At 37.3% G+C, this 12,647-nt stretch overlaps 1 protein-coding gene across 1 annotated transcript in view; it reads right to left on the reverse strand.

The window, feature by feature from the left end:
* Window positions 1-451: 451 nt before the first annotated feature.
* The window catches only part of ASB3 (ankyrin repeat and SOCS box containing 3), an 80,715-nt gene continuing 68,519 nt past the window's right edge, over window positions 452-12,647 (reverse strand). Inside the window, exons 9-10 of the mRNA XM_024742011.1 lie at window positions 12,278-12,411; window positions 452-2,197 (exon numbers count right to left, since the gene is read on the reverse strand). Coding sequence (XP_024597779.1) covers window positions 1,992-2,197; window positions 12,278-12,411 — 340 coding nt within the window. The 3' untranslated portion in view covers window positions 452-1,991. The remainder of the gene's footprint in view (window positions 2,198-12,277; window positions 12,412-12,647) is intronic.

A 12,647-nucleotide genomic window follows, 5' to 3' on the forward strand; every position in this document is an offset into this window, starting at 1 on the left:
ACAGGAAGGATCAGCAGGAAATATACTTAAAGGACAACATCAGATCAAGGAAGGGTAAACTCTTGACAATTGTTATTAAAACCAATTCGCATCCTGCTCTGGATGTGTACCACCATTAGAAAACTACTGTATGGAGTTCTTCCTCAGGTTCACTGTGACCTTAAGAGTATTAAAGCACCATGGTGCATGTAGGTCAGAGCTTAAAGTTCACACTAACTGGATGTATCATTTTGATCAGAGGCTGTGACTATAATTCACCTACCTTCAGGTACTTTTAGATTAGACTTCTCACTGAGTCCTTGTTATTAGTCATAAAAATCATAAATATTGTATTATAAAATAGTCTAAAAGAAAGATGCATTTATACAGTAAGTAAAATCATTTATGTTTTAAATACTAAGGGTTTTTAATGTATCTGAAATATTTTGAGATTTTTAAGAATAAAAGCTCATTAAGTTATGAGTAGTTGAATTTATTACATATTTGAACATGAACAAAAACACATGAAAAGATTCACCCTCAAATGTAAACATTCTATGTACAATGGACCCTAACAAAAAACTGGCTATGTAAAAATCAGAGACTTAGGGTTTGGAAAAATACAGACATTTAAAAAATATTACATAGTACATACTTTTTTAGAATTTAGTAACTATCAGAATTTCCACCTGTTTTTCCATATCCACCCTTATCTCTGCCTGTATAACTACAGTCAAACTCCCCACCCCACAGGCAGCAACTACAGCCCTAATCTGTGCTGAATTTAGTCATCCCCCTGGACCCTAATGTCTCCATCATTTGGTACGCCATCATCACTGCTTTTACCAAATAGCAAAAGCCTATCAGAGATGAATCTGGCTAACCCACTCCCATCTATTTTAAGTCACAGTATCCCAATAGGACAGAATATTTGCCCTCCTTTGGACCCCATCTCTAGTTGTCTATCACAACATTAATGCATTCATAACATTTTTCTCAAGACTATTGCCCACAGCCTCTTAACATAGCTCACCTGTTACGGTGTTCAGTCCTCTCTGACTCTAGATTCATATCGAGCAATTGCAAAACCAATGAGGCAGTGTCTCATTAACCTAGGATGTTAAGGTTTAAATTTCATGGACTATTTGATAATGTATCCAGATAGTAAAAAAGAAACCCACTATAACATTAATAGAACTAGCAATCATTGCTTCACAGGATCAAAGGTGCCCTCTGATTTGGAGGCTGAATGGAGCTTCAGTTTTATTTGATACTGAACAACTCAGGAATACATACCTTTCTTTAAAGATGGTACCACAGAAATGTCTCTCCCAGTCTCCTAATTAATACTGTGTAAAATGCACATTTATCTCAATACCAACCTAATTCTTTTTTTTCAACTGAGCATATCTTTGAGTTTAGGTCTGTTCTTGCCTTTGCAGAAACAGGAATCTTTTTTAGCCAAAGAGAGTATCAAGGAACTGGAAAAAAAAAAAACAACAGCAAAATGATTCATTTTCTATAGTCTTTAAAGAAAGAATTCTCCCCTGAGTTTACCTGTGAAAAGCCAATGAATTTCAACTGAATTAAGAGATGAGAATAGAATATAAGATAGTTCTTTTATAAATATAAGAGAGATTTAATTCCACTGTGTATACACATCCAGTGAAGTTTTATGCATTCCCTTCAAATACTAGCCCTAGGTAAACACAGAATCATAGGTGGAAATACACCATGTTTAGCCACAGTTCATTAACAGAATAAAGCAGAAAATCGTTAGGTAATTTACAACATAAAGTGTACTGATGATAAAACTGCAATAAAGTAACATTAGTGAGGTTTATACTTTTTTACCAGGGAGCTTAGTTGTAACCATTTGCATTAAACTACTGCCCTCTAAAATCTAACCAACCACACAAACAAAAATCATCTTTTGTGACGATAAAATTGTGAAGAATTTGTACTCCATGGCTCCTTATCTTGGTGGTTTTCAGAGCAAGACATGACCTGTGTTAAGTAGCTTCACTGATTTCTCCATCTTGAATAACTGCCAGTTCTGGAACTTCATTCATCCTCAAAACCTCTGCATAGAGCAAATAATCATGTAGGCTTCTGGGAAGTGGCAACTGACAGATAAAACTGTTAGATCGTAGGTGCTCTGGTTTTAGACTGGACCGAATTTCCAAACGACAAAGGTGGGTCAGGGATGGAACAGAGGCTGGAGAAACAAACAAAAAAAGGAAGATTAAAATGTTTGAACCAGAAAGATATAACAGTACATTAAGGTAAATGCCCTTTTTTTCCCCACGTCTGCGTAGTAGAAGAGAAGTGATATGTTACTTAGACTTACTTTTGAAAATAGATTACTTGGGCCAGAATGACCAAAATAAACTTTATTTATTTATTCCTTTTTACAGCCTTCACTGGGTTCTTCTTCCTCCGATATCTGGCCACACATTCCAAATCAGTACCGAGGGCCATATAAAACTAAATGTTCAAAATCTAAATTTCTGCCAATACCAGTTTGGACTTAAGAAATGGGTGATCTAACTTTAGAAATGATAGAAGCACACAGTAGCAAACGTTACTTTCCTCTTACTCTCATTGCAAATAGTCTCCAGACCTACCACATTCAAGTGAATAAAAATGTAGCTTACGTAAGTTTTGCTCTTTTTATCCATGATACAGAATGAAATTTAAAAATTGACACAGAGAGAAAAGGACCATCTATCAAATGCCTACTATGCTGTATGCCCATACACATCTTCTTTTTATCTTCATTAACCCCCGTGAGGTAGATATTCTCATGCTCTCACAGAGATAAGAAAACAGAGGTTTAAAAAGAGGTTTAGGGCTTCCCTGGTGGCGCAGTGGTTGAGAGTCTGCCTGCCGATGCAGGGGACACAGGTTCGTGCCCCGGTCCGGGAGGATTCCACATGCCGCGGAGCGGCTGGGCCCGTGAGCCATGGCCGCTGGGCCTGCGCGTCCGGAGCCTGTGCTCCACAACGGGAGAGGCCACAGCAGTGAGAGGCCCGCGTACCGCAAAACAAACAAACAAAAACACACACACACAAAAAAAGAGGTTTAAGTAACTTTCCAAAGGTCATACATCTAGTACATGGTAGACCAGGATTCAAACTCAAGTGCATATGACCCCAAAATGTGCATGTGTACATACACATGCTAAAACCACTGCTGCCAAAAGCTAATAACCAATTAAAGGCTAACCCACATATGCCTGATTAAGAATCGTAAGATACTGGTTTTGTTTTCCAAGATGAAAAGTGTTAACTAAAGAAGTTAATGTCCATGAAAACCAAGAGCACTAAAAACAGCTAGTGGTTTTATGTGAATCAAATCTAATGTCTTTTATTAGTCCAAGAAATCTTTTGTAAATCCCTGTGAAATGCACCAATGACTAACAGGCCAGGATCAGAGCAGCAGAGACAAGCACTATCAAGAGCCCAGCTGATATAAGAGCAGCTGGTCTAACTCCAAGTCTAGGGTTCTTTAAACTGTAATAACCCACAGGGCCTGAGACATGCTAATTCTCTAACATCTTCCAGACCACTCAAGTTAGTCCATCATCTTACATTTTAGTTTCAGCTTATTGGTTTAAGTTTAGTTTAGTTAACTCAGGGTTTGGGAAACTCCTCAATCCAGTGTTTCAAAATGCCAAAAAAGAAAAGCAACAGAGTTACCTGATTTTGTACATAAAACCTGAGTCGAAGAAGAGTATTTCCTTAAACCATGAGTCACATAGACTCCCCATTATAAATAAGATTACAGCATCTACAATATATAGCACATTTACTTTCACTGTTTTCATATTTACATATTGTTTAAATTTTAACCTTTTCTGTAAACTTAAAGGAAGAATCATCATTCTCCCTTCTAAGATGAGAAAACACAGATAAAGGGAGCACTAGAGAGATTAGCAGGAAACCACATGGAAAGCATGCTCAAACTGCAAACCTCCACAGTTTTCCAAAGGAGTAGTAAGCAGGTTCAATTTCAACAAGTAGGTTGCCCATGTTCAACTATTACACATAAGGAAACCTTCTCACCCACTGAGATCAGGAACAATAATTGGTCCTAATGTCACTGGGTATGCACAAATGTAATAAAAGTTTTGGAAATGAGCATAACTGATTCTTGGTAAGCACACAACTCAGCTGGTAGGGCCAAAGTATGCTGGCATACTGGAAAGCGGCCTATCAGCTGCAAACCCTGAGCATGCCATAAACATAGTCAAATGGGACTGACAGAGAAAATGACAAGACTAGATTGTGTGGATCACAGTGAGATTGGTGAAGAGAATTTTTACTCCTATTTGGTTAGAGTTTAATATGCATCCTGTTAAATTGAAATCTCTTCATTCTGCACATTTTTGTTAATGTAGATACTTACCACACACCCAGAAGGAAGACAAAGGATGGCTGTGTAACCTGGAGGAGAGCTGCTCACTCGGAGGTAAGGAATCCTTAACACTTCTCCAGCTTCACCAACTTGACAGACTACACTGACTTACAACTCCTCAGGCTGACTGCGGAGTGTTCCTCTGGCTGTCCCACAGCCTCCTGCAGTGCAGACAAGCCTTTCCAAGAGGCAGTCTGACTACATCACTGCAGCCCTATCTTTTACAACTAAATAAACCATTTGTTTGTTTATGCTGACATGGGTGTGGAAGCTTAATCATCTGTGATCAAGCCAAACTGGACCAGTACACATTTGTTATGGAAAGCTTAAGTGACTTGCCTGTGTTGACATCATACAGCAACAGAGCTGACACTAGATCCAAATGATTTGACCTCAAGTCTAGGGTTCTCTAAACTGTGATAAGCCTAAAATATTTCTCTAACAACTTCTAAACCACTGAAACTATTGTAAGTTTCGGAAGATCTTTCCATTTAATAATAAAAAAGGAAAGGGTATAGCTACTTCAGTTACTGGTTCCAATTTCAACTGCACCATTTTGGTTTTCGTCCTGTGAGCAAAATAAATCGCTGGCCTGATGAACAATTAGAGGTAAGAACTGTATTCATTTGAACTTGAGGGAGTCCTTTACCTATGGATTATTAACACAGACAGTAATATACCCATCAGTGCCATCTTAGTTTAATATGCTAGTAAATACTAAGGGAACTGTATAATCATATATGCAATATTTCAAAGCATGCAAAATTCCTATGAAAGTTTTAGTGATGCATAGTATTTCCAGATGTGTTGTCACCAGGTTGAGAGAAGATCAAGTCATGCCTTGAATTTATAATATGGAAAAGCCCATGGGACCTTCCCTGGTGGCACAGTGGTTAAGAATACGCCTGCCAATGCAGGGGACACAGGCTCGAGCCCTAGTCCAGGAAGATCCCACATGTTGTGGAGCAACTAAGCCCATGTGCCACAACTACTGAGCCTGAGCTCTAGAGCCCATGAGCCACAACTACTGAGCCCGCACGCCTAGAGCCTGTGCTCTGCAACAAGAGAAGCCACCGTAATGAGAAGCTCACGCACTGCAAAAGAGTAGCCCCCGCTCGCCACAACTAGAGAAAGCCCGCATGTGGCAACGAAGACCCAATGCAGCCAAAAATAAATAAATTAAAAAAAATAGATTTAAAGAATCATACATTATATATATATACATATATATATATAAAATATGGAATAGCCCAGAAGCTGTATGTAAAACATAACTTTCATGAAAACTTGTTAAAATCAGATTTTAATTTCTTAAATAAATCTCTCTTTTCCTACATTATGGCACTGATCATAGTCTAGAAAATGATGTCTGAAACCATGCTATACTTTTAAGTCACTTTTCTGACCCAATCAGTTTCCAATTAGTATGTTAAACCCAGTTATCTCTAGATCTGTTAGATAAGCAACTTTTAACTATTCATTTCTATATATATAAAGTCTTCAATTTTGTTAATTTTGTTGCACATACACAGAACAATCAAAATAGAAGGCTACATGTTCTGTGGAATTGTACTAAAATCAAAACAATGATCAGACTAAACCCCACAATTCTTAATTCATTATTCTTGTTAATGCCAAGTTTACTATAGCACAGAACTACATGTACATCATACACACCCATTATCTATATTTCCTACAACCATTCAGCTCTAGCCTGCCCTCGTGCCAATATTCAAATGATGTATCTGCCTAGACTTTAGTTCTATGGTTCCTATGCATGGTTTTCTACATCAAAGGTATTTATCTGACTTTTGGGCCATCTACTACAATGTGTATTATCATCATTAATATAATGTCTTTATGGTTCCATCCTTTTCTTCCCAGTCCTTCTTAATTTACTTGTACAGTCTCTCTCTTTCCCACTGACTACAACTAAATACTTGGACAAAATTAAAAAAGCAACAACCTGAGGACTCTGAAGAACAAATAAGAGACAGATTAGGGCAGGAAATCAAAACTTAAAGAATGACCAGTAGAACAGCAATGAATGGAATGAATGGGAAAAGCACCACCCAGTAATAAGCCTGGAGTTGGGAGTTGATGAGCCATTATTAACTACTTGTGTGACCTGCAGCAAGTCATTTAAATGCTCTTTCAGTTCCTTTTCTATGAAATGGGAATAATACCTCATCTATAAAATGAACATAACTGACACCCCTGTGCATCAAAAGGTTGTTGATAAGGTTCAAGTTAGAATACACTTGCAAAAGCATTTTATAAACTGTAAAATACCATACATATCCTAGGCACCATCTAATCTAGTGACCTCCAAATGTTGTTTGACTGCACACCCAATTAGTGAAAAGTCTTTGAGTACATAACCCCAATGTATGGATATTTACGTACATATAAATTATATATGTATACTACTAAATTAACATTATCTACACTAAGTACAAATAAAATACATAAAATTAGAAGAATAAGCTAAAATGAAATAAGGTACATATTTAAAATAATTTCGTTTATCTATTAACGGTGTAAAACCCTTTTTACTTTTGCTAAATATGTTAATAATAATATTTTAACAAAAGCAAGGTAACTAAGGTTCATTAATTTAATTTGTAGTGACGTGGCAAGTCCAAGGTTTGGTTCTAGGTCCAATCTACTGATGTAGTTAAAAAAATATCTTACAAAAACCATGTAGATTCAAACCAGAGGAGTACATTGTGGCTTAGCTGAACTAATCAGGATACTAACTTATCTCATCTAGCAATTATGCAAAACTTTTATCAAAATTCAACTGGTAAATTTCTATTTTTCCTGGTATCAATCAGTTTACAAGCTAATTACAAAGTTTCGTTTTTTCACATTTTTATTAAATGTATTCAAGATCTAAGGAAACTGTTTCCAAGTATTTTAAGTGTGTCAATACAAGAGTCTTTCTAGGTGATGCACATTGTTTTTGGCAAGAAAATCACATAACAATAGAAATATTTCCCAGCATCTGTTTTTGAAATCATCTCCCCGTAGCAAAGTTTCTTTCAGAAAGTAGTTTGCTTTCTCACTCAGTTAAAATATCATTTTTACCTTAAATCAACAGAATTTTAGGAAATATGTACTAGGTTTCATACTATTCATAGCTATTTATTACCAAGAAAAAAAAAGGTTAAGAAAATTGGAACAGTTTTATTTTTGCAAAAGAAAAGTACATAATTCATTGTTAAGTTCAAGGATTCTTTTTTATATTGTCACAAGATAAAGACCAAACCTCTGGATGTATAAACAATAATCATGGTCACTCCCATCTCATCATAAAGTACTACAAAGACTATATATTTTTTCTTTTCTTTTTTCTTTTTTTTTGTCCTTCTGTAATGGTTTATTTCACTGAGCATATATATATTTTAAAGGTCATGTTTTTATAAAATTATTCACAACAGTATTACTTCGCAATTCTGGTTTCAACTCCTTTCCTGTATTAGCCTATTAATGATGCAATAAACTCCTTTCATGTGTGATGTTATCTCCATTTCCTCACATTTACAGAAAATTAAGTCACTCCATCAGCAGTCAGTCTTACACAGCTTTTCCAAAAAACATTTTTCTATTAAATAAGTCATTACCGTTGCAAATATATTCTTTCTGGTGCATATTTCCTTTAGTGGCTCTCAGAAAAGTAACATTATTTATATTTTCTTACTGAAACATAATCTTAAAACAACCCTAAGCTGAGACATGTTATAAATATTATATATCTTCTTCCAACTTAGTATACCATCCTTCCTACTTGCAAGGTTATATTTTTATTCTTTTAACTCTTTAGCAATGTTTTCTATGCTCCTTTCAACAATATTTGCTAATAAGAAATGCATTTTACTTTGTCCCCATATTATTTCAGTCTGTTTTACTGTGGCAGCAAGAACATGCATTTCCCCAACGGTATGTAACTTTTTGTCTTTTCACTATTGAATAAGCAAATTTGAAAGGAGCTCTAAGCATCTGTCATTATGTTTAGTATACTTCATAAAAAGAATGGACTGAGCAACATATGACTTAAATATTGATGAAAAAATCACAGGGTTTGTCTTTATGTTCTGGTTGCTTAGAGTGTCTTGCAGATTATGATATTTTCATTACCTAATATCTCAATGCACACTACATACTAACATCAAGGCTCACTGTTAACATTAGTGGAGGTAAACCATATTTTATTTTATTTTTTTAAGGTGAACCATATTTAAAATATTTTTCTTGATACTTTTGAACTTCTCGTCAGCTCAGATTGGGTGGTCAGCTTTTTTATCATATGACATGACTATCTGATAAAAATAGGAGTGTAGGGCTTCCCTGGTGGTGCAGTGGTTAAGAATCCACCTGCCAATGCAGGGGACACGGATTTGAGCCCTAGTCTGGGAAGATCCCACTTGCCGCGGAGTAACTAAGCCCATGCGCCACAACTACTGGGCCTGTGCTCTAGAGCACATGAGCCACAACTATTGAGCCCATGTGCCACAACTACTGAAGCCCGTGCACCCTAGAGCCCGTGCTCTGCAACAAGAGAAGCCACTGCAATGAGAAGCCAGCGCACTGTAACAAAGAGTAGCCCCCACGCATCACAGCTAGAGAAAGCCTGCACGCAGCAATGAAGACCCAACGCAACCAAAAATAAATTAATTAATTAAATTAAAAAAAAAAAAAAAAGGGCTTCCCTGGTGGCGCAGTGGTTGAGAGTCTGCCTGCTGAAGCAGGGGACACGGGTTCGTGCCCTGGTTCTGGAAGATCCCACATGCCGCAGAGTGGCTAGGCCCGTGAGCCATGGACGCTGAGCCTGCGCGTCCAGAGCCTGTGCTCCGCAACGGGAGAGGCCACAACAGTGAGAGGCCCGTGTACCGCAAAAAAAAAAAAAAGAATAGGAGTGTAGCTCTATGATTATTTTGTTGGTTCACTTGTATTGGTACCTTTAGTATCATCCACATAACACGTTATTTTTGCAGGAATCTTTTTAAGCCGCTTGACCAATTTTTGAGAATTGGTTAGGTTAAAACTAGATGATGTAATCACAGGTCCACTGAACAGAAACATGAACTACAATTCATTAAGGTACACCAGAAGTATGGGTGCCAGGTCACCCACTTTGGGAGTGCGAACCTAATCCATATAGCTATGTAGGTACAAGGCACTCGGCCATGTGTGCTAAGTGGAAAAAAAAAAGATGAAAGCTCAATTTGTGTAACTACCTCACTATTAGAGAAAAGATAAAGTGAAAGGGAACTTAATCAATGATAAGCAATTTCATCTTCCTCTCTCCCACCTTTAGGATGCCTCTCTCTGGAGCCTGGAATACTTGAAAATTAAGTAAAATCATCTAGCCTAAGCATTTTCCTGTGGTAATCAAATGAAAGAATGAATCATGGTCTCAGGATCTCTCAGAAAATACAAATCCATTCTTCATTTCCCTAACTTGTTTAGGGAACTATAATATAACACAGCAGTCTGAGACAATAAGAAAAAATTAAGTTCAATATTATAAAGTAAATTTTAAGTCCCTCCAATACCTTTCCATAAAGTTCTCAGGAACCCCTATATTCTATCATAAACAAATCTGCCTTCATCTAGAACACTGTCCAGAACACTCTCTTCACCTCTTGTCCTCACAGAAGCCTGATCCTCCCCCCAAAATTACTTCCTTGACCAATTTCTAAGATATAATTTTCTTATTCTTCCACACCTTGTCACACTTATCATAAAGTCTAAGTGGCAATTTTAGCATTCTCACAGTTCTTCTGCACCACCTTCAGACCCACATTTTTCTGTCTTTAAATTCCATCATACACCACTTACTATCCTTCCAGAGTGTGCTCTCTCTTACTACCACCACGCCTGATCGTTAATATCATTGAGACCTCGGGTCCCAACTCCTCCTGCCGTCTGGTTTATCAGGTCCCTTTCCTTTCTCATTTCTTTTCTTATTTGGTGTTCATGGGCCCATCACTGATGCTATTTTATTTTATCATCCTCAATTCTTCTGTACCTGCTCTGACAACCCCCAGATCAATCTAACCACTTTCCTTCTTTCCAATACAGAGAAAGTAAAGAATGCTGGGAAAAAATTACCATATAACCATATGAATGAACTATACCACTTCCAACCTCCACTTGGGCCCTCAGTGTTGCTCAGTAAATCTCTTTCACTGGTTCCCAGTTTGCCACAACAAGCATTCTAAATCAAGTCTCTGCTACCAAACTCTCACTTCAGTTTCCTTTTTAGCAAGATTTTACCTCCTACTCCTAAGTAAAAATAGGAGATCTTCTAGGCTCTCTTTCTCTGAGTTCCTAATACTCAAACTATAAACTTATCTACATCCACCCCACCCTCATCTCTCTTATTCTCAAAGGAAGGGGCCTATTTGAGGCTAATCCTCCCTCCGGCTTATCTGAAATCTTATTACATAAACTATTGCTTTTATCTCCATATCTTTAATGTTTTCCTTAAACAAACTGAGACCCTTTAATCTATAAAACATGTTCAGGCCTCTCTCACCTTAAAAAGAAAAAGAAAATTCTGCCATAACCCTGCATCATTCTTTTTTAGCCATTGCACTAGAGAACTGTTTATTTTTCACTCACAGATTCTAAATCAGTATCTGATACATAGTTGACACATAATTAAAGAACCCACTTACTAAGGAATTAATGAATATAAACAGCTAGATTTGTAAATGCCCACCTACAGAAATATTTACATGATAGATTCTCCTCACTAACGACTTCTGCTTATGGTCCACATTTAGAACTAACTAAAATTACAGATGAGTGTTTAAAAGTTCTCAAATGAACAAGCTATCAAAAATTAAAGCTTCTGTCCTAACTGCCGTATCTGTCCTAACTTTCCATATCCCTAAAATATATATCCCTAAAATAAATATTCCAAAGCTTCTGTCCTAACTTTCCATATCCCTAAAATAAATATTTGGGATATGGAAAATAATTTTCTTTTAATTAGGATATAGCTGTCCCAGGGGTCTGCCAGCACACATATCTAATGTACATATATGGGAAGAGTAAAATGGGCCTTCAAATAATATTGGTGACCCAATACCTAAGACACTTAAAAAAATTGTTTTAATTGCTCTAGAGCAACACTTTCTCCTCTCTTAGCTTATCAATAGATTGCTGACAAAATAAAAGTAGTTTTACCAGCAAAATGTCCCAGCAAATGTGGATACAACTCATTGGTACCTAGTTTAGTAAGGATTTCCCCACCACATACACACAGACCCAAACAAAAAATAAAATCCACCACTTGGATTTATAAGAGGCTGTGTGAAGCTAAAATTATAAAATTATAAATGGGAAGATGGAACCTTACTAAAATTTTAAGTTAACTATAAATTTCTCTTAAAAAAAAAAAGCTTGGCTCTTAAATCCAGTAATAAGGGCAGCCTGCAGAACACTGTTAATCAAGGCATGATTCGCTTAAGCCATAACATGGCTAGTATCTGGGAGGTCAAAGTTTCCTACTCTACAAATAGAAGGTCACATGCTCAATTTTTAAAGATGAAAGGTAATTACTAACGAGGTTCTTTTTTTTTTTGGCTGCGCTGGGTCTTCGTTGCTGCACGTGGGTTTCCTCTAGTTGTGGCGAGCAGGGGCTACTCTTTGTTGCGGTGCACAGGCTTCTCATTGCGGTGGCTTCTCTTGTTGCAGAGCACAGGATTTAGGCACGTGGGCTTCAGTAGTTGTGGCACACGGGCTTAGTTGCTCTGCGGCATGAGGGATCTTCCCGGACCGGGGCACGAACCCGTGTCCCCTGCATCGGCAGGGGGACTCTCAGCCACTGCGCCACCAGGGAAGCCCGAAAATTGTGTTTTCTTACCAATATGTTGCTGTAGAGCCCAAGAGGAGTTTGAGGCACGAGCAGAGAGCATCTTTTCAACAGCTGGAGGAAGCCTCCTCCAATTAGTAAACTCCAAAGTGAAGATAAGGATGTCATCGCTGATTGAGTCAATCCTATATTGGCAAGATATTAACACAAAATTAGACACAAAATACACCAAGGTTCACCCTGAAAACAAACACCACATAACCTATTCTTACAACATCCTGATATGGAAGACAGACAAAGAACTGCAGCATAGAAAATATTCATGAAACTAGAGGCAAGTTCAGTGCACATGAAAAATCAGCTATAGTTGCTACAGGAAACTCAAGTGACTGTGCATGTTGTCGTCCAATGGATGACAAAA

Source organism: Neophocaena asiaeorientalis, unplaced genomic scaffold (genome assembly GCF_003031525.2).
Source record: "Neophocaena asiaeorientalis asiaeorientalis breed wild unplaced genomic scaffold, Neophocaena_asiaeorientalis_V1.1 scaffold932, whole genome shotgun sequence".
NCBI classification, from domain to species: Eukaryota; Metazoa; Chordata; class Mammalia; order Artiodactyla; family Phocoenidae; genus Neophocaena; species Neophocaena asiaeorientalis.